General features: G+C 42.9%; 1 protein-coding gene across 2 annotated transcripts in view; it reads right to left on the reverse strand.

The window, feature by feature from the left end:
* Positions 1 to 19014, reverse strand: part of SMARCC1 (SWI/SNF related BAF chromatin remodeling complex subunit C1) — a 105959-nt gene that overhangs the window by 12156 nt on the left and 74789 nt on the right. For both annotated transcript variants that reach the window (XM_084751880.1, XM_084751881.1), the window contains exons 25-26: positions 14940 to 15074; positions 5754 to 6015 (exon numbers count right to left, since the gene is read on the reverse strand). In XM_084751880.1, the coding sequence (XP_084608006.1) occupies positions 5754 to 6015; positions 14940 to 15074 (397 nt within the window). The remainder of the gene's footprint in view (positions 1 to 5753; positions 6016 to 14939; positions 15075 to 19014) is intronic.

Here is a 19014-nt window from a genome sequence, read left to right on the forward strand (position 1 = left end):
TGCAGTACTGTCTCTCTTAACAAATTCAGTAAAATGTAAGGCAAGGTAAAAATAGACGTGCCAACCGTACAGCAGAAACACTCTGGGGTGGAGAGATGGCCCAGGACTTGAGAGAGCACACTGCTTTCCAGAGAACACAAGCACAACCCTAGCACCCATGCCTGGCGGCTCATAACTGTGTTAACTACAGCGTCAAGGATCCAGCGCCTCTGGGCGTCAGCCTCCAGGGGTACCTGCAATCACTCCATGCCCTGCATACAATAAAAATGAGGGCTGGAGAGATGGCTTAGTGGTTAAAGAGAATTGGCTGCTTTTCCCAGAGGACCTGTGTTTGATTCCTAGCACCTACACCATGGCTCACAGCTACCTCTAACGCCAGTTCTAGGAGATGCAATGCATGGGCACAAGGCACACCAAGTGGTGCATAGGCACACACACAGACACAACCTCCACACATATAAAACTAAACACTATCTACTGCATGGTCTCCTGACCTTTTTGCTATGAAAAAAGCTAACTTGGGACACACACACACACACACACACACACACACACACACACACACACACACGGGAGGGGGTAAGAGCTAACAAAGCGAGAGAAACATACAGGCCCTCCTGCACCTGAACATATGCAATCTGTATAGAGGTGCAGCTCACAGTGAAAACTACTTGGGTACTCACTGTGCAGCTCCTCCAGCCTCTGCCTCCCAAGTGTTAGATTACAGCTGTGTGCTATCACACCTGGATGCATTCTAAGGGGTCCTACCACTACTGACGGACAGTTCTGACCTTCTGCCCCCTCCTCCACAGTGTTGGAATTACAGATATGCAAAAGACCCAATCTGGCTTGTTGTGTGGGTGTTGGGATCTGACCTCAGGTACTCGTGGCTGCACAGGAAGTAAACTTACTCTGAGAAGCTGTGTGAACTACCCACTCAGCAACACATCTGTTTGGATTCTCTTTTCTACCACTTTCACAGTCACCCTGACAATCAGGATAGGGTTTTCCTGCCCATTCACACAGCATACTTTCAGGCCATTACCCACTTACCTGATAACTGTTCTGAGTTCCTAATGTAAATGCTATGATCTATGGGTTTTGATTTTTGTTTTTGGTCTCTTTCTGGTTTGGGGAGACAGGTTCCTGCTTTAAACTCTACTTCCTGAATGCTCTGACTGGTTACAGGTAGGTGTCACCCACAGCAGTTAACTTTTCTGTTATTACTAGTAGCACTGTTGAGACAAGCTCACTAGGAAGCCCTGGTGGCCTGGAACGTCCCTGTAGCCCAGGCTGGCAATCTCCCTTTTTCCCTAGGGCTGTCATGCATCATTGTGCCCAGCTCATCTGTAAGCTTTTCTTAAGCTCGGAAAGTGGTCACTGGAAGGTCTTTGTGTTAACTACCTTTTTGTTGCTGGGAAAAACCATAACAAAGCCTACCTGAGGAGGAAAAGGGTTATTTCAATTTCTACTCTCAGCCCACGATCCCATTATTGAGAGAAATCAGAACAGGAGTTCAGTGCAGACTCCCGAAGCAGAAGGCCCTCTCACTGGTTCCTGCTCAAGGAATGGTGTTGATCATAGTGGCCAGGCCCTCCCATATCAGCCATATCAACCAGCAAGAGCCAATGCACCACAGGCCTGTGCATAGCTAACGTAATGTGGGACTCCCTCAACTGAAGGTCCCTCTTCCAGAGTGACTCATTCATGTCAAATTGAGAATAAAAACTAGCCTGTACAGACCTGCTCACAGCTTTCAACTTCTACCAGTGACAAACCAGAGATGGAAGACAGCTGTGACCTCACCAGATTCATTTGAAAGGCACTGAGGCTAGGCATGGTAACAGAAGCAGGCAGGCTACACAGAGAAACCCTGTCTCGAAAAAAAAACAAAAACCAAAACAAGGCCGAGCGTGGTGGAGCATGCCTTTAATCCCAGCACTGGGAGGCAGAGGCAGGTGGATTGCTGTGAGTTGAGGTCATCATGGTCTACAAAGTGACTCCAGAATAGTCAAGGCTACACAGAGAAACCCTGTGAAAGAAAGAAAGAAAGAAAGAAAGAAAGAAAGAAAGAAAGAAAGAAAGAAAGAAAAAGAAAACCTAAACCAAAACAACCCAAGTCTTACTATACAGTCCTATCTGACCTTGAATTTAATAGTGAGTTCTGGGGATTATAGGTGCACACCACCAAATCTGCTTTTATTTATTTTGGAATGGATTTGCTATGTACCTCTGGCTAGTCCAGATCTTGTGATGAAGACCTTGCTGGGGTTGACGTTTCTTTCTTTTTCATATTTGTTAAGAATTATTTTAGTTATTATTTATGCAGTATTCTCCTTGCATGTGAGCTAGCAGGCCAGAAGAGGGCACCACATCTTATTATAGATGTTGTGAGCCACCATGTGCTTGCTAGGAATTGGACTCAGAACCTTTAGAAGAACAGCCAGTGCTCTTCACCTCTAGCCATCTCTCCAGCCCCCTTGGATGCTGTTCTTAATTTTACTAAAGCAAAAAAGCAAAAGCAAAAACAAAACAAAACAAAAACAAACAACAACAAAAAACCCCAAAACAAACAAACAATAAAAGATTACATTCATCTGATAAGAGTTTAAACAGGCCTAAACTTCTGGAGACATGGCAGCATCTCCTAACATGAACATATACACAGCCTTTGACTATATCATGCTATGGGCACACACAATAAAGATATGTCCATGCTAGCTAAAATCCACACTTCTACTTCTTCACAGTTAAATTATGCTCACCAACATAAGAATTCAGAAACCAGAATGGAAACGATGAACACTGCACAGCAAACAGCAGAAGACACAAACACAAAGGACAGTCACATTTTATATATATGGTATTAAGGAAGCCAGAAAAAAAAAATCACTGTGATTATAATCAACAAACTGTTTGGAAGTCGGGAGAGTTATACTCTGAGAGGGGCACAATTGAGGCTATAATTTCTATTAAAACTAATCATGGAAATACTAGATATGTTCTCCCAAATGTACACTACTTTTTACTTAAAATTTTTATGAATTTTAACAGTGTGTATGGCATTTGTATGAATGCAGGGATATGCATGACATGGCAAGAATCTTAGGGGTGAGAAGGCAATATTAGGAATTAATTTTCTCCTATCCATGGCTTGAGCTCAGGTAATCAGGATTGGGCATTAAGCCCTCTTGTCTACTGTGGCTCTCTGTACTGTATATAGAAATACAAACTTACATGAGAACAGCTTGTTACACACACAAAAAATACAATCTCTCACAGTGAATGATCCTTTCTATTGAGAAAGTAAGGACAAAAAGATCTATCTCTGTTAAGGCTACTTTTATCACATTTGTTGCTACTTCACTGGCAGGAACTACATCTAGGGCCTCTCTGAGCTGCCTCTCAGCCCTGGGCACAGGAAGCAGCAGCACAGTGCTGGCTTCACTCTGGAATCAGATGCAGCTCAGTGTGAATCCTGGCTCCATCAAAGCTGGCAGCCTTGCTGTGGATCAAGTCTTCAACTGCGGAGTAAGGATATTGAGGAATGAAATGATGTGGGTAGGGCTGGAGAGATGGCTCAGTGGTTAAGAGCATTGACTGCTGTTCCAGAGATCCTGAGTTCAATTCCCAGCAACCACATAGTGGCTCACAACCATCTATAATGTGATCTGATGCATACTGTATAAATAAATAAATCTTAAAAAAAAAAAAAAAGAAAGAAAGAAATGATGTGGGTGAAGCAACAGCGGGAGTGTATATATATATGATCTATTTAAGTTTATGAGTGCTCTATTTGTATGTATGCCTGCACGCCAGAAGAGGGCATCATATCACACTATAAATGGTTGTGAGCCACCATGTGATTGCTGGGAACCTATAGACCTCTGGAAGAACAGCAACAGCCAATGCTCTTAATGGCTGAGCCATTTCTCTAGTATATTTTATTTTTTAAAAGCCCAAGCAGGTTTAGAACCTGCTAGAGTTCAGGCTGGCCTTAGCAGCTGGGACTACAGCCTAGAGCCTGACACCCAGCTTAGCAGTTACGCTTTGAAATAACTACTGTGCTTGAAAAGTGACTTTGCAGTCTGTGCTGCTGGGCATATCTAGCTTTTCAAAGCAACTCTGGACAAAACGAGGCACTTTTACAGATTTTAAGATGCACTCAATTGGACTGAAAGGTAGAAACTGAGTGTGCTGTGGTGTGAACATGTCAGATTTAAAAGATATCAAGAAACATTAATATCAAGTGGAAAGATCTGATGATGGTAATAGATTCCCTAACTGTACCTTTTAGGTGTGTGTGTCCACATATAGCCAGCATTTCCCTCAGGCCACTAAAGCTCCTGGTTTGTTTGTTTTTGTTTTTCGAGACAGGGTTTCTCTGTGTAGCCCAGGCTGTCCTGGACTCACTTTGTAGACCAGGCTGGCCTCAAACTCACAGCGACCCACCTGCCTGTGGGATTAAAAGTATGTGCCACCACGCCCGGCGCCTAAATTTTTCCTGTTTTTTTTTTTTTTAACTTATTTATTTTTATGTACATAAGTGTTTTAGTTGTATGTGTGTCTGTGTGACGGCACCAAGTCCCCTGGAACTGGAGTTACCAACGTTGTGGAGCTGCCACACCAGAACTGAACCCAAGTCTTCTCAATAATATCAGGTGTGTTCAGGGCAGTATGGCCACAGGCTAACCTGGACCCTCTAGAAGAGTAGCCAGCGCTCTTACCCACTGAGCCATGTCTCTAGTCCCATTTGTTTGTTTGTTTGTTTTTTGAGTCAGGGTCTTTCTACATAGTCCTGGCTACTCTGGAACTCACTATGTAGGCCAGCCTAGCTCTGCCTCTTGAGTGCTGGGATTAAAGACCTATACCACCACACCCAGTTATGGCTCCATTTTTGAGTTAAAACCTGTAAAATCAGCCAAAGCATATTTTAGCCTTCGAATAGGAAGCACATTGGTAACATTAGCAGCCAGATCACAGCTATGGCTTCTACAAGCAAACACGACTCGTCAACTTCTAGAAGAGTATTCAGAGATTTTTCCCTTGAGGAGCCCAGGTGCTAGGACTTTCTGAGGCTTCCCAGGGTCTCCTGTTTATCTTCACCCGCTTCTTTTGCACACCTTAGAGGGGTTTGCATTCCATTCCAACAGGCACAAACTCTGGAACTAGGAAAATATTTATGATGGTGGAATTCAAAATTATACAAGTTTATAGGAAAACTAAGCAGAAACCAGTATCCAATTATCTTATATCCACGAGAAAAATATTTAAAATGGTGCTGGCACACACTTTTAATCTCAGCACTCGGGAGGCAGAGGCAAGTGAGTTCGAGGCCAGCCTGGTCTACAGAACGAGTTCCACCAGGACAGCCAGGGCTAGACCGGAAAACCCTATCCTGAAAACCCAAAAAACAAACAGAAACGAACAAAAAAAATGGTAGGAAGGTAATGAGTCATGAAAAGTTCATTGCGTCTTGACGGTTTTCTTGAACTGATGACAGTATACAGACCTGTGTCTAAGTCCAACCTGGTGCTATGTCTTAAGAAACTGAGGCTCATCAGAGGCTAATAAGCATCCAGAAGAGAGGATGGTGGAAATAACTGGCCAGACTTAGGTGATGGTAATGACAGTTCTCACTCGACTATGATTTTGTAAATGAAATGGAAAATTTCAACAGGTTTTGTTAGAAATGACTCCTTGGCATGCTCCATGATAACAAAATTTTCCTGTTAGCAAAGCGTTCCCCTTACCTGGCTGAGGAGGATGGGGTGGTGGCATCTGATGGTGCATCAGAGGGTAGGGAGGCGGCTGCTGATGAGGCATCATGCCAGGGTGTCCTGCTGCTCCAAGTGGGGCCAGACCAGGTCCTCCTGAGTGCTGGTGTGCTTGTTGAGGGGTCTGGCCATGTTGCTGCTGCTCCATTTGTTGTCGAGCACGTAACTCAGCATATTTTAATTGCTCCATGTGGAAGTTTTGGCGCTCAGTGAGCAACTGCTGTCTCTGCTGTTCTAGCTGCAGCAAAGGAAGTGGAAGAGAAATGTTATCAGGAGGCTTCTCAGGACTTTATGACAAGTAGGACATTTATTTGATGCTTGAGTTCCATCCATACCATGCTACAGGGAGAGACTCCTTACCAGGGACATCCCTATGTTTAGTCTAAATCTGCTTTCCTTGTAATCTACAGCACAGGCGAATGCCTTTTGTCCCTCCTTTTGACACATTGGGAGGCTTTCTTCTTCTACTTCATCATCACCATCATCACCACCACCACCACCACCTTACTATGATTATGATCACTACTGGGGACAGTTGTTATCTAGCTATGTTGCATTTCCAGGGCTCAAGTGATCCTCTTGTCTTAGCTTCCCAACTGCTAGGACCACAGGCAGGTGCCAGGGTCTGGGTAAACCTGCAGGCATTATTTTATTTATTTACATGAAGACAGAGTCTCACAGTACAGCTCCTGCTGGCTTCAAGAACAGAGACCCACTTGCCTCTGCCTCTCAAGTGTTGGGATTAAAGGTGTGCACCAGTAAGCCGGGCTGGGCTTGCAGACATTCAAAAACACAATTCATAATGATCTTGATACTTCTCTAGAGTTTTTTTTTTTTTTTTTTTTTTTAAACCTGACTCCTTGTTCCTCACACATAACATTTAAAGCCTGTTCAACCTTCCCAGGTCATTCTGGATGTGATCCATTTGGTCATGTCTATTTAGAATACAAAATGTTGCAGAGGTGACATACCTTAGTTGCACACATATTTTTTGTTTTTTATGTGGACCACTGGAATGGTACAGCAAGGCGAATCTTAACTACAATTATAGTATGTGACAAATTCACATATTTTCACTTACTAAACACACTTTTTTGTTTTTCAAGATAGGAGTTTTCTCTGTCTCTATTCTCAGGCTTGGCTATCCTGGAACTCAGTATGGAGTCCAAGCTTGTATTAACTTAGAGCTCCACCTGCCTCTGCCTCCCTGAGTGCTATATATTAAAAACAAACAAACAAACAAAAAAACCCTAAATGTAAGCCAAGTGTGGTGGTAAACACCTTTAACCCCAGCACTTGGGAGGCAGAGGCAGGGTTATCACTGTGAATTTGAGGTCAGCCTGGTCTACAAAGTGAGTCCAGAGTAGCCAAGGTTACACAGAGAAACCTTGTCTTGAAATACCAAACCAGGGTCTGCAGAGATGGCTCAGAGGTTAAGAGCACGGTCTGTTCTTCCAAAGGTCCTGAGTTCAATTCCTAGCAACCACACGGTGGCTCACAACCATCTATAAGATCTAGAGATTTGGTGCCCTCTCCTGGCAGGCACACATGGGGGCAGAATACTGTATAAAGAATAAATAAATAAAATCTTTAAAAAAAAAAAAAGCCAAGCCAAACCACCCTAAATGTATGAATCTATGGAAAAGAGTGATTAGACTTATTTCTTTTTAGTGGTGAGCCCATCCATCATTTTCCACATGAGTTCTCTCATTGGAAACTTCTCTTCTAGGGTTGCACTGTCTGGCGCAGTAGATATACAAGGACATCTAGGACCAATGTGAGCAGAGATAGCACACACGGAGAGCAGAGGATGACTTGGTTGAATTGGTTCTACCTACCATGTGGGTCTTGGCAATTAAACTTAGGGCGAACCATGTTACTGTCCAGTAAAAAACAGTAACAAAATGATTTTGGGGACTGGAGAGATGGCTCAGTGGTTAAGAGTGCCACCTGTTCTTACACAGGTCCTGAGATCAATTCCCAGCAACCATATGGTGGCTCATAACCATCTGTAATGCGATCTGATGCCCTCTTCTGGCCTGCAGGTGTTCAAGCAGACAGAACACTATATATAATAATAAATAAATAGGGGGCTGGAGAGATGGCTCAGCTGCTAAGAGCACTGTCTGCTCTTCCAGAGGTCCTGAGTTCAGTTCCCAGCACCCACATGGTGGCTCACAACCATCTATACCCTCTAATCCCCTATTCTGGCATGCAGGTGTACATGTAGATAGAACACACACACACACACACACACACACACACACACACACACACACACACCAAAATCATTTGATCACAAGTAGAATTATTATTGTCATATGAAATTATTATATTTTCAGTTGTTTTAAACTTTTTCCCAGCGCTCAGGAGGCAGAGAGATCTCTGTAAATTCGAGGCTAGCCAGGGCTGTTATGCAGAGAAACCCTGTCTTGAAAAATAACCAGAAAAGCTAAATAAAATAAAAATATTACTCACATGTAGGGCGCTGCTGATTATCACTATTTTCAGCCACTTAATGGGTTGAGGAAATGTAACATTTTGGCTTCTGGAAGGCCAGTTCTATGAATAAATACTATCTACTATAATTAGCAAAAACTAGGTGAAATAAGCATGACAACTAGCTTACAAAATTGGCAGAGGTCAGCTACTGCAGAATGGAGTAAAAAGGATCAGCGCATGGTAGGCGTAGCAGGCGAGGAGGACACAGGAGATGCCCTGAGGTGTGGTCATACAGCTTGAAGAGTGGGAGAGCTGCCCACAGTCCAGCAAGGTGGCACACAAGGCTCTTGCTGGTCGGACTTCTTTACATGACAAGAAAGGACTCAAGACCTAAATATTTAGAAGAATGCCCAAAAAGTTCAATTCTGGAAAGAATTAAGTAGTGACACCTAAGATACGAAACAATAAAAGAGAGCCTGAGACTGGCTATAGTCTTGATTTTACATTCCTAACTATTCTCTCAATTTCCTGAGGTCAGACACGAGAGGCTACCAGCAGACATGGCCTCTCGCCTACGCTTGGGTCACTGCTGTTGTGGACGGTTTGGCTCTAGTCCTGAAGCTATTTAAGAACCACAGAAGGTAGAGGAAGATCTGCTTTGTAAGTGCACTGCTAATGAGAGCCTGTGCTGTCCCTGAGGGCTGTTTTTAATCTTTATAATAACTACTCGGTGCTTTCATTTTGCTTTGTCTTCTTTTTCAAACTCCAAGTACTATTTCTTTGGTGGCCTAAGTTCACTGATGTCTTCTTTGTAAGGAAAAAAACCAGGATAAACAAATCCTCTTTACCACAGGAAAATGGGAGGAAAGAAAGTAAAATATGGCAGAATGTGTCCATAAGCCTAGTCCTTGAGAGACTGTGCAGGCCCTGCATCAAAATACACTATCACAGCCATAAAACAGAGAAGAATGGAAGGAAAAATTCACCCCAGTTTTCCCTCCTACACTTAGCCGCCCTCAATTATACTAGTTACTGCTAAACTTTCTGTCATTTCATTTATTTATTCATTTTTTAACATTTTTAAAAGAGGTGAGACGGGGTTGGGTGTGAGGGAGAAGGCTCAGGGTTTCTTGCAGCCCAAGCTATCCACAAACTCACAGCAATGGCCTGCCCCACCCTCCCTGGCTACCTTGATAAACTGTTACCTGTCACCTTAAAACACAGAAAGTAATTAAAAATTAAAAGGAAGTAATTATGTAACTAAAAAAAGTAACTAAAGTAACCAAAAAAAAAAAAGCAAGTGATTAAACACACATCCCTGAAGACCCAGTTTAAACCCAAAGCTTTAATATAGGATGAACAAGTCCCCGGAGATGAGATGAGGCCCAGATTGTTTCTCAATTGGCTCCAGACGGCTCAGGCTACCAGATGCCCTAGGCTCATGTCTGCTCTGGGGCAGAAGCAGCAGGTTTTAAAACTGGTACATCCTGGCTTTATCATGTAAATGAAGCATCCTGTTAACTCACTTTTTATCAAATCAAGTCTAAAGACTGTACATATAAACCCACATAGGCTCCTAGTAAGTGAAAAAGGTGTCAAAATACAATGGAGAAAAGACAACCTCTTCACCAAGTGGTTCTGGGAAAACTATATGAATTAATCAGTATTTCTCTTTTATATTATTGTTCAGGGAAAGAAATAGTAAACATGAAAGTCAGCTCAAGTTAAGACTAGAAACTCAGCTGGGCATGGTGGTGCATGTCTTTAATCCCAGCATTTAGGAGGGAGGCGGATCTCCTTAGTTCAAGACCAGCCTAGTCTATTGAGTGAGTTCCAGGACAAGACTGAGGTACACAGAAAAATCTGATCTTGAAACCACAACACCCCAGAAGGCTAGAAACACATACACTTTAAGAAGAAAACAAGATATAAACATGTCCAAATGTGGCAGCTTGTGCATCTAACCCGAGCATTCAAGAAGCTGAGACCATGAGCTTGAGGTGAGCTTGGGCCACAGAGTCAGCCCTGCCTCAAAAAAATAAAAGCCAGGCAGCGGTTGCACACTCCTTTAACTCTAGCATTTAGGAGGCTGAGGAGGGTGGATCTCAGAAATCTCAGAATAACGAGGTCTACACAGAGAAATTCTGTTTCAGAAACAGCACAACACACACACACACACATAGACAAAAAAATAGAATAAACAAGACAAACAAATTACTGGTAGAAATGAAAACTAATGTAGCTGCTGTAGAAATCAGTATGAAGTTTCCCAAAACACACAAAATAGAATTATAACTGGATCCAGGTGACTCTAACTCAGCACCATACATAGATAGACGCACAGCACTTCTAACAACCAATAAGGAACGGAATCCGTCTAGATGCCCATCAACAGGTCAACAGTTCAATGAAAATGTGGTGTATATACACAGTGTAGTTTCAAAAAGTTATAAAGAACACTTATTCATTCCCAGTAAAATGAGCAAGACTTAAAAAGAAAAAGCACCACATATGTCTTATATGTGGAAAGCTCAATGTACAAGTCTGACTGCAAGGCAGGGGTGAAAAGCAGAGGGCAACTATTTGGGAGAAGAGGAGAATATTGGAAGGTAGGGCATGGGGAAGGCTAAGCAAAATGCAATGTTGTCTCCGGCCCCAGACAGGGTTTCTCTGTGTAGCCTGGGCTGTCCTGGACCCACTTTGTAGACCAAACTGGCCTGAAACTCACAGAGATCTGCCTGCCTTTGCTGGGATTACAGGTGTGTGCCACCGCATCTGCCTAATACAATAATTTACGCATATAAAAATCTCACAATGAAATTCACTATTATGAACACTAATAAAAAATTTTAACTACCAAAAAATTTTTAAAATCAATTTTGCTGTCCCAAACAACAAAATTGTAGTGCCATTCATGGTAATCAGAAAGAATGGGAACTAGGAATTTCTAACAAAAGTTGGCAGTATTAAGGCATATTTTAAATGTACTCAACCACAGAGCTATGATTTGACATCTGGAAATCTGTCCCAGTCAATTGTTCATCTGTGGGTACAAAGCTAGTAAGTAAAACATTATTTTTGATCTATAGTTATGTCAGACTCTTAGTGGGAAGAAAATCAATTTGCAACAGAAAATATTTATAATCCCAAATATATACAAATGCTGTGATCATGTAAAAACACAATGAGCTGGGTGGTGGCAGTGCACGTTTTTAATCCCAGCACTTGGGAGGTAGAGGCAAGTGGATCTCCGTGAGTTCGAGGCCAGCCTGGACCACAAAGGTAGTTCCAGGACAGCCTGAGCTCAGAGAAACCCTGTCTCAAGAAAAACAAACAAACCAACCAACTAACTACAATGAAAATGTCAGGAAAACACCAAACTAACAGCGACTGTCTCTAGGAATAAAGCTTTTTCACAATGCTAAGTATATTTTATGACATATGCTATATAGCATGGGCAACCTTTGAAAACATGTTAAATGAAAGAAATCCGACAGAAAGGTCACCTATCTCTCTTTTTTCTTTTCTTTTCTTTTGGTTTTTCGAGACAGGGTTTCTCTATGTAGCCTTGACTGTCCTAGACTTGCTTTGTAGACCAGGCTGGTCTTGAACTCACAGCGATCGCCTGCCTCTGCCTCCCGAGTGCTGGGATTAAAGGCGTGCGCCACCACGCCCGGCAAAGGTCACCTATCTTAACCACTCCACTTATATGAACTGTTAAGAATAAACACATTGGGTTGGAGAGATGGCTCAGTGATTAAGAGCACTGTCTGCCCTTTCCAGAGGTGCTGAGTTCAATTTCCAGCAACCACATGGTGGCTCACGACCACCTATAATGGGATCAGGTGCCCCTTTTTGGCATTCAGGTAGGTGTACCTGCAGACAGAGCACTCATGTATATAGAATAAATAAATAAATTTGAAAAAAAAAACAAAACACTTGAGCACATCTACAAAGACAGAAAGTGGGTTATTTCAGTAAGGAGGTCCTAGAGACACTGGGGGGGGGGTGTCACTGCTAGAACGGGTACATCTTTTTGTGGTAATGAAAATTTTTGAAACAGATAATGGTGACAGTTGGAAAACTCTGTCTCTATTCTGAAAACTGAAAAGCTGCCCACTTACCTTCTTAACCCTTAGGTGTGGATATGTGAGCATGGACCACATGGAATGTATGGCTGCTGTTGGAAAACGTGTGGAAGCCTCTCGCTCACTTTACTCTTTGAGATTCAGGGATCACTGGCCTTGTCTACTTAAAATGGTTCTGTGAAGCCTGGAGTGGTGGTTTATGACTGTAATACCAGAACTTGAGGGATGAGGTAGGAGAACATTGTGTTCATAATCACAGAGACATCTTCTATTTTGTTATCACCATGAGACAGGTTTCTCTGTGTAGCCCTGGCTGTCCTGGAGCTCTCTGTAGATAAGGTTGACCTCAACTCAAAGAGACCCAGAAACACCTTTTAATATATTTATTGTATCTTTTTCTTTTCTCTCTGTGTAGCCTTGACTGTGCCTGCTGCCTGAAGAGGCCAGAAAAGAATGATGGATCACCCACATCTGGAGCTGCAGACAGCTTTCAGTTGCCAGGTGGGTGCTGAAAACTGAATCCAAGTCCTCTGGAAATAAGCCAATTATCTTAAGTTCTTAACCATCTTTCTAGCCTCTAAATGTCAGTTTCTCTCCTCTCTCTCTCTCTCTCTCTCTCTCCCCCTCCCTCCCTCTCTCATTCACCCACTCACTTACTTTACATCCTGGTCTTAGCCCCATCCTTCCTCTCCTCTCAGTTCTACCCTCCCTCCGAAGCTCATCACTTCAGTGCTGAGCACATTTTCTTCCCCTGTGGCCTGGTAAGGCAGTCCCAACAGGGGGAAGTAATTGAAGAGCCAGCAAGAGAGCCCCCACTTGCCTGAACAGAGGACCCCCACAAAGCCTGAGCTACCCATTGGCTACATCTTTGTAGGAGGCCTAGGTACAGTTCATGCATGGTCCTTGGTTGGTGCACCAGTCTCAGCAGGCCGCTCTGGGCACTGGTCAGTTGGCTCTATTGGTCTTCTTGTGGAGCTGTCACCTCCAGGTCCTTTTCTCCCTCCCCACCTCATTTTTTCACTAGACTTCCTATGCTTGGCCCAATGTTTGGCTGCACATCTCAGCATCTGTTCAAGGAACTGCTGGGTGTAGACTCTCAGAGGACAACTCCTGTCTGTAAGCATGCTGTAATTAGTTTCAGGGGTTGGTTGTCTCCCATGGGGTGTGTCCTAGGTTGGGCCAGGAATGGCTGGAGATTCCCTCAGTTTCTACTTTATCTTTTAGCTAGATAGTACAGGGTAAGCATATTACAAGGAACAGACTCAAAGAAGATTAAGTAACAAGGAGGACCTAAGGGAGGATGCTTAAATCTCACTAAGAAGGGGAAATAGAATAGACAGAGGTTGTGGTTGAGAGATGGAAAAAGACAGAAGAGGGAACTCAGAGAGAAATGAGAGTGGAGATCAGACCTGGGGAGAGCGAGGGTGGGAGGACAAGGCCTGTGGAGAAGAGAGAGACTGTGGGCAGGGCATCTTTCTGACAAGCTGGAGACCTAGGTCAGGGTAGGCTGGGGGGCAGGGGAGGATTAAGAGAGGCTCAAGCAGAGATTTCTAGTAGCAGGGCCCATAGAGACTGAAGAAGACACCCTCTCACTAGACAAGTCTCCTAGTAGAGGGATGGGAACACCCACTGTCCACAAAAACATCTACTTAAAATTCACCCTGCCTATAAGTTGTGTGTCAGTTTCTTAATAAGGATTACTCTGATGATACCAAGCTCATTAATAGACTGACATTGGTATGCACACAAAGAATAAATCTATATACACAGTATGCAACAATATAACTTTATAAATTCACTATTGTAATTAAGTTCCATGAAGGCAGTCTTGTTTATTTTATATATTACCCTACTCTTGGTACCTACATAATTGGAACATAAATATATAACAAATGAAAAGATGACATCATCACAACTTTTAAAGTGGTGATGACTTGCAAGATATTTGCCAGCCATTTACACAGCCATGCCTTTCTTTTATGGGACAATCATAGAAACCTCCTCCTTCTTAATTTACACACTGCTAATCAGAGGAATTATATTTGCCTCTGCTTTTCTTTTTTTTATTTTGGTTTTTTGAGACAAGGTTTCTCTGTGTAGCCTTGGCTGTCCTGGATTTGCTTTGCAGACTCGCTTGAACTCACAGAGATCTGCTGCCTCTGCCTCCCCAAGGACTGGGATTACAGGTGTGCACTGCCATGCCTGGTTTCCTTTCCCACACCCCAAATCCAAGATTTTTTAAAATTTAGTTTTATGTGAATGGGTGTTTTACCTGCCTGCATGTCTGCACTGTGTGCAATGAAGTAGCTAGAGGCAGGTGAGAATCCCCTGGAACTGGAGTTGCAGATGGTTATAAGCTACCAAGTGTGTCAGCTCTGAATAATCTGTATTAAGATACTAACATTTGGAGGCTAGAAAGATGGCTATTTTAATATTAAGTATATACGCAGCCAAGAAACACAAACAGTTAAACTTTAAAAAGTAAACAGAAACCCACTATTTATAATCACTAGATCACTAAATAAAGGAAATAACAAAATATCTAGGGAGAGCAATGATACAGGCCACCATTGCATTACCTACCTTCCATCTCTGAAGGTTTAATTTTCAACACGCCACATGCAATACTTACAGCCTCTTTCTCTCTGTCCATAATAGTCTCCAGCTCTTCAAAGTGTCGAAGTTTGATCTCTAATTTCTTCATCTGTGTTTCAACCAGGAGAGCTACGAGGGACTTGATCTTTCTCTCTTCCACAGCAGCCAGGTGCTAAGGACAAAGACCATTCCAGTTATTTATTTAAGAAAACGCTGACACTGAAGTTGAGAGGAAAAAGCTTGAAGCCTCTAGGTTTCTTATAGAAATAGAGAAAATCACCGCTAAAGGGAAGAATGGGCAAAACCCCTGTTTTGTAAAGGGTTCAGTGGGTAAAGGCACTTGTTTTTTTAGCTGAAAATTTGAGATCAACCTACAGAAAGCACAAGGAAAGAATCTACTTCCCCAAATTGTCCGATGATCTCCATACCATGGAACCCCTTCTCACACCCCAGAAACAGTCAGCTATTGTAAAGGGTTAAGGGAAGTTCCTCCTAAGGCACACTCTTCCTATCAAAGAGTCTGACAAGGAGGAGACGCTACGTAAGACAGGTCTGAACAAAGACTTCGAATACACGTGTTTTTTGTTGTTGTCTTGGGTTTTTGAGACAAGGTCTCACTATGTAGCTCAAGCGTCCTAGAATTCACAGAGAACCACCTGCTTCTGACCCCCAAGTGCTGGGATTAAAGGCTTGCATGGCCACACCCTGCAGAACAAAGATTCTTGATAAGCTCTACCAACCAACCTCCCTATCTAGCTACCTCCCACCTCTCTATGGTAAGGAAGGTGTGTGTGGGGTAGAGAGACCAGGCAGTATTTCACACTAAAGTTGAAGAGAATATCCAGAGCTACACATACAAATAGTGGAGCAGAAAGGAAACCTCTCTGGAAGGGGGCTGAATGACTGACTCCATTGCCACGAGTTCTTGTCTACTGAACAGCACAAGAAAGTGCCACGTCATGCATACTTGGCCAGTCCCTGACTACCTGCAGGGATCAGCCCCCAACACATTCGAAACCACATTTTGCAGTCTATCATTCTGTTAAATTTTGTGTGCATTTTATTTGAAATTGAATAATATGCAGGAAAGGCAATCTATCTAACCTCTTTATTTCCTATAGAACCTAAGAGTTAACATGTAGGAAACATCTAAGACAGGCTTCTAGAAGCAAAACAGATATGACAGCTTGAATTATCCTTTTTATTTTACTGTGCCTTTTTTTTTTTTAAGGCAGGGTTTCTCTGTGTAGCCGTGGCCATCCTGGAACTCACTCTATTGACCATGTTGGCCTCAACTCACAGAGATCCTCCTGCCTCTGCCTCCTGAGTGCTGGGGTTAAAGGTATGTGCCTAATGCCCAACGGATCATTTTTTGTTTGAAAATGTTACATATACACAAGTGCCTGCGTGTGAGTCTGTCTATTGTAAACAGAACCCTTGATATCCAGAAAAAAAGCAACAGAGCGTCTAGAGCTGGAATTACAGATACTTATGAGCCACCCAAAGTGGGTGTTGGAACTAACCTTAGGTCCTAAGCAAGAGCACTGTGTCACTAACCACTGAGCCATCTCTCTGGACCCAACTACCATTCTACTACTTCTTCTCCCCCCACCCCTTTCCCTTTAGCTTTTGGAGACAGGGTTTCTCTGTGTAACAGAGCCCTGGTTGTCCTGGACTCACTTTGTAGACTGGGCTAGCCTCAAACCAGAGATCTGCCTGCCACTGCCTACCTAGTGCTGGGATGAAAGGTGTGCGCCACCACGCGGGGTTCTAAAGATATGCTTTATGCCTGTGGGTGCTTCTTCTGTGTGCATGCCTACACACCAAAAGAGGGCAATGGATCACATTACAGAGGGGTCAGAGTAAGCAGCCAACTATTCAAGAACTGAGTTCATAACACCTGTGTGAGTAGATTCCGGACTAGTCTACTCATACCAGAAGATATAAGGAATGTGGGAAAGACCACCAGAGAGGTAACTAAGGAAAATAAAGTAGTTACTTCACTAGGAAAGGTTTAAGGTGGAGATTCCAATGGATAGCAGAAGTAATTTCTTTTGATTCAACAAGGATGAAAGGTAACAGGGAACTACAGAGAAAATGGCCGAAGAGGCCAGCTTTTTCTTTGGTCCCCTGTGCACAGTAGTGCTACAGAGAGATGACATCCAAGACTTAGTTCTAGTATATTTCAACCAACAGCTGCAACATAAAACAGCAGTAATAATTTATGGTTGAAAGGCGAGAAAACTCTTTCTGTTGCCCAGTTTTCATGAGCTCAAATCCATTTTAGTTTTGTGTACATGGAGTACCTTACGAAGAAATGTAAGAGTTCCTAGAGAAATCTCAAAATATATGATTGAGAAAATGTAATTTCTGTTTCCTAAAAAAATAATATACCCTGGGTCTGAGGTTCCTAGTTTACCTCAAAAGTATTTTCAACTCCCCCTTCTTTCTTTCTATGTCTCAATACCCAGATGGAAGAAAACCCAGAGCACCTAGCCCTGTGAGTACACCCACGCATGCTGCCACAGTCCCACTGCAGGTGTGGCCCCACACAGCTTGTTAGTGGAAGCAATGCAAAAATGGATATGTTCCTGAAGGGTTCCTCCCATTGCAAGGGTGGTGAGAAGCCAGAAGTTACCTGTCTGTTACAGAGCTAGATCCAGAGACTGTAATTACCTCTCCATGCATGAGGGTGACAAACACTGAATAACAAAGCTGTTTATAGACACAGAGGAACAAAGTAAGAGAAACTTGGAATGCTTGGTGAAGCCTTGCTAATTATAATAATTTAAGTGAATTCTTTGCCCCCTTGATTACTATGTAGCACAAAAATGATTATGTACCATGAGCTGTATCAGATCCAGCTATAAGGCATTAAACTCACACATGCAACCTATACAGCAGACACTTTGGACTACTGTCACAAATTGGAGGGAAATTTGCTTTACTACTTAACAGTGGAAGCCAGGAGTGGTGGCACACATCTTCAAAGTGCTGGGGAGGTAGAGGCTGGTGGATCTCGGAGTTCAAGGCCAGCCTGCTCTATAACAGAGTTACTTCCAGGTCAGCCAAGGTTACACAGGAAAACCCTATGTGTTGTGGTTGGGTAGGGAACCTGAACAGTGAATCTTCTAGTTTTGGGAAATAGAGCTGATCATGAGCAAGTACAGACTGAGTGACCATACCTATAGTCTTCTCAACTGCACAGAACAAGGGTTAAGGCACAACGTTAAGAAGGAATCTAATAGGTATGGAAAATGGTTCCTAGTATACAACACATAAAACAGATAGTCTACAATTTTCTTTTAACTTATTATGTAAAATTAACTAAAGCATAGGACAGAGGTAAGAATTGGAGAAATTATAGGAAGGACTGGTAATAGAATCAAGCCCTAGGAAGGAAGTGACCAGAAATGCTAGGTTCTTTTTTTACCCCCTCCCTCTCCAAGACAGGGCTTTGCCAGGTGTGGTGGCGCACGCCTTTAATCCCAGCACTTCAGAGGCAGAGGCAGGTGGATCTCTGTGAGTTCGAGGCCAGCCTGGTGTACAAAGTGAGCCCAGGACTGTCAAGGATACACAGAGAAACCCTGTCTGGGGGGGGGGGGGGGGGAAGAGTGCTGGGATTAAAGGCGTGCGCCGCCACCACTCAGCAGGTTCTTTTTTTTAAAGAACAGTAAGAAACAAAATAATTCCAAAGGAAAGGCAAGAAAAGAGGCTTAAAACTAAATAAAGGTCCTAATCATAAAACAATTTTAAATTCCCTAGGGAAGAATTTAAATTTTTAGTTGAGCTAGAGATAGGGAGATTACTGAATAAAGTATTTTTTCAAGACAGCATTGTGGTATATACATGTAATCTGAGCAATCCATAGGCAGAGGAAGGAAGATCTTGGCATGAAGGCCAGCCTTCATAGGGTCACAGAGTGTGACCCTGGCTTGTGGATTAAAGGGGGAAAAAGAAAAAAACCAAGAAGTAATTTTTTAATCAACGTGCATTTTCATGAGAATTTATTGTTTAAAAATTATCTATTACAAGATTACATTTATATGAAGGAAGAGGAGCCTATATGAGGTGGCTCACCAAGCATGACGGCCTGACCTTGACAGGACCTA

This window comes from Acomys minous (genome assembly GCF_964271855.1).
Source record: "Acomys minous genome assembly, chromosome: 13".
In the NCBI taxonomy this organism is placed as follows: Eukaryota; Metazoa; Chordata; class Mammalia; order Rodentia; family Muridae; genus Acomys; species Acomys minous.